This window comes from Penaeus monodon, chromosome 27 (assembly GCF_015228065.2).
Source record: "Penaeus monodon isolate SGIC_2016 chromosome 27, NSTDA_Pmon_1, whole genome shotgun sequence".
Classification (NCBI taxonomy): domain Eukaryota; kingdom Metazoa; phylum Arthropoda; class Malacostraca; order Decapoda; family Penaeidae; genus Penaeus; species Penaeus monodon.
In genome coordinates, this window is record NC_051412.1 from 11329085 (window position 1) to 11329735 (window position 651).

Consider the following 651-nt stretch of genomic DNA (forward strand, 5'->3'; position numbering starts at 1 on the left):
TACTGTTACAGTTATATTTAAACTGTGATCTGATCGTCACTCCTAATATATTTTTGTCTTTCGTTCCCACAGAGTCATCCAGTTGATGAGCGTTTCGTCTTCTTACGAAACAAAGGATTTAGAATCCGGCGACAAAAAGGACAAGAATCTTTTCAAGGACTTCAGGAACAAATCCACGGTTACACTGAAATCTATTGCAAGGACTCTTAGCGGCCCTGTAGGCGAGACGCCCTCACAAGAGGCTACACAGAATGATAAATATAAGGTTCAGTCAGTCGAGAGGCAGAACACAGTTGCGACAGCAGTTGAGAGGACCACTACCGACGAAGGAAAGGGGATAGATGTGAGCATGGCGCATGAAATAACCTTAGGTCACGAGAAATGGAATGGAATGCCACAGTATGGCGCAGTCATTCCTTCAGATTTTCCATTTGACGAAAGTGATAAGAAATCATCTCCGAATGGTGGAGAGTGTGACTGTGAAGCGAGAGATCACTGTAGCTGTAGAGTGACCAGAGAAGAAGCCAGTTGTTATTCCAACAAGATGAGTGATACGCAGATCACTGCCTCGGAGACTCCTTGATAAGGCCGAAAGCGAGGTTACTACGTAGAAAAATGGAAAAAAAAAATATGTATGTATATTTGCGCGCG

At 43.6% G+C, this 651-nt stretch overlaps 1 protein-coding gene across 1 annotated transcript in view; it reads left to right on the forward strand.

Annotated features, from left to right (window-relative positions):
* The window catches only part of LOC119590415 (proton-coupled folate transporter-like), a 2756-nt gene extending 2173 nt beyond the window's left edge, over nucleotides 1–583 (forward strand). The window contains exon 7 of the mRNA XM_037939082.1: nucleotides 73–583. Coding sequence (XP_037795010.1) covers nucleotides 73–583 — 511 coding nt within the window. The remainder of the gene's footprint in view (nucleotides 1–72) is intronic.
* The last annotated feature ends 68 nt before the right edge of the window (nucleotides 584–651 follow it).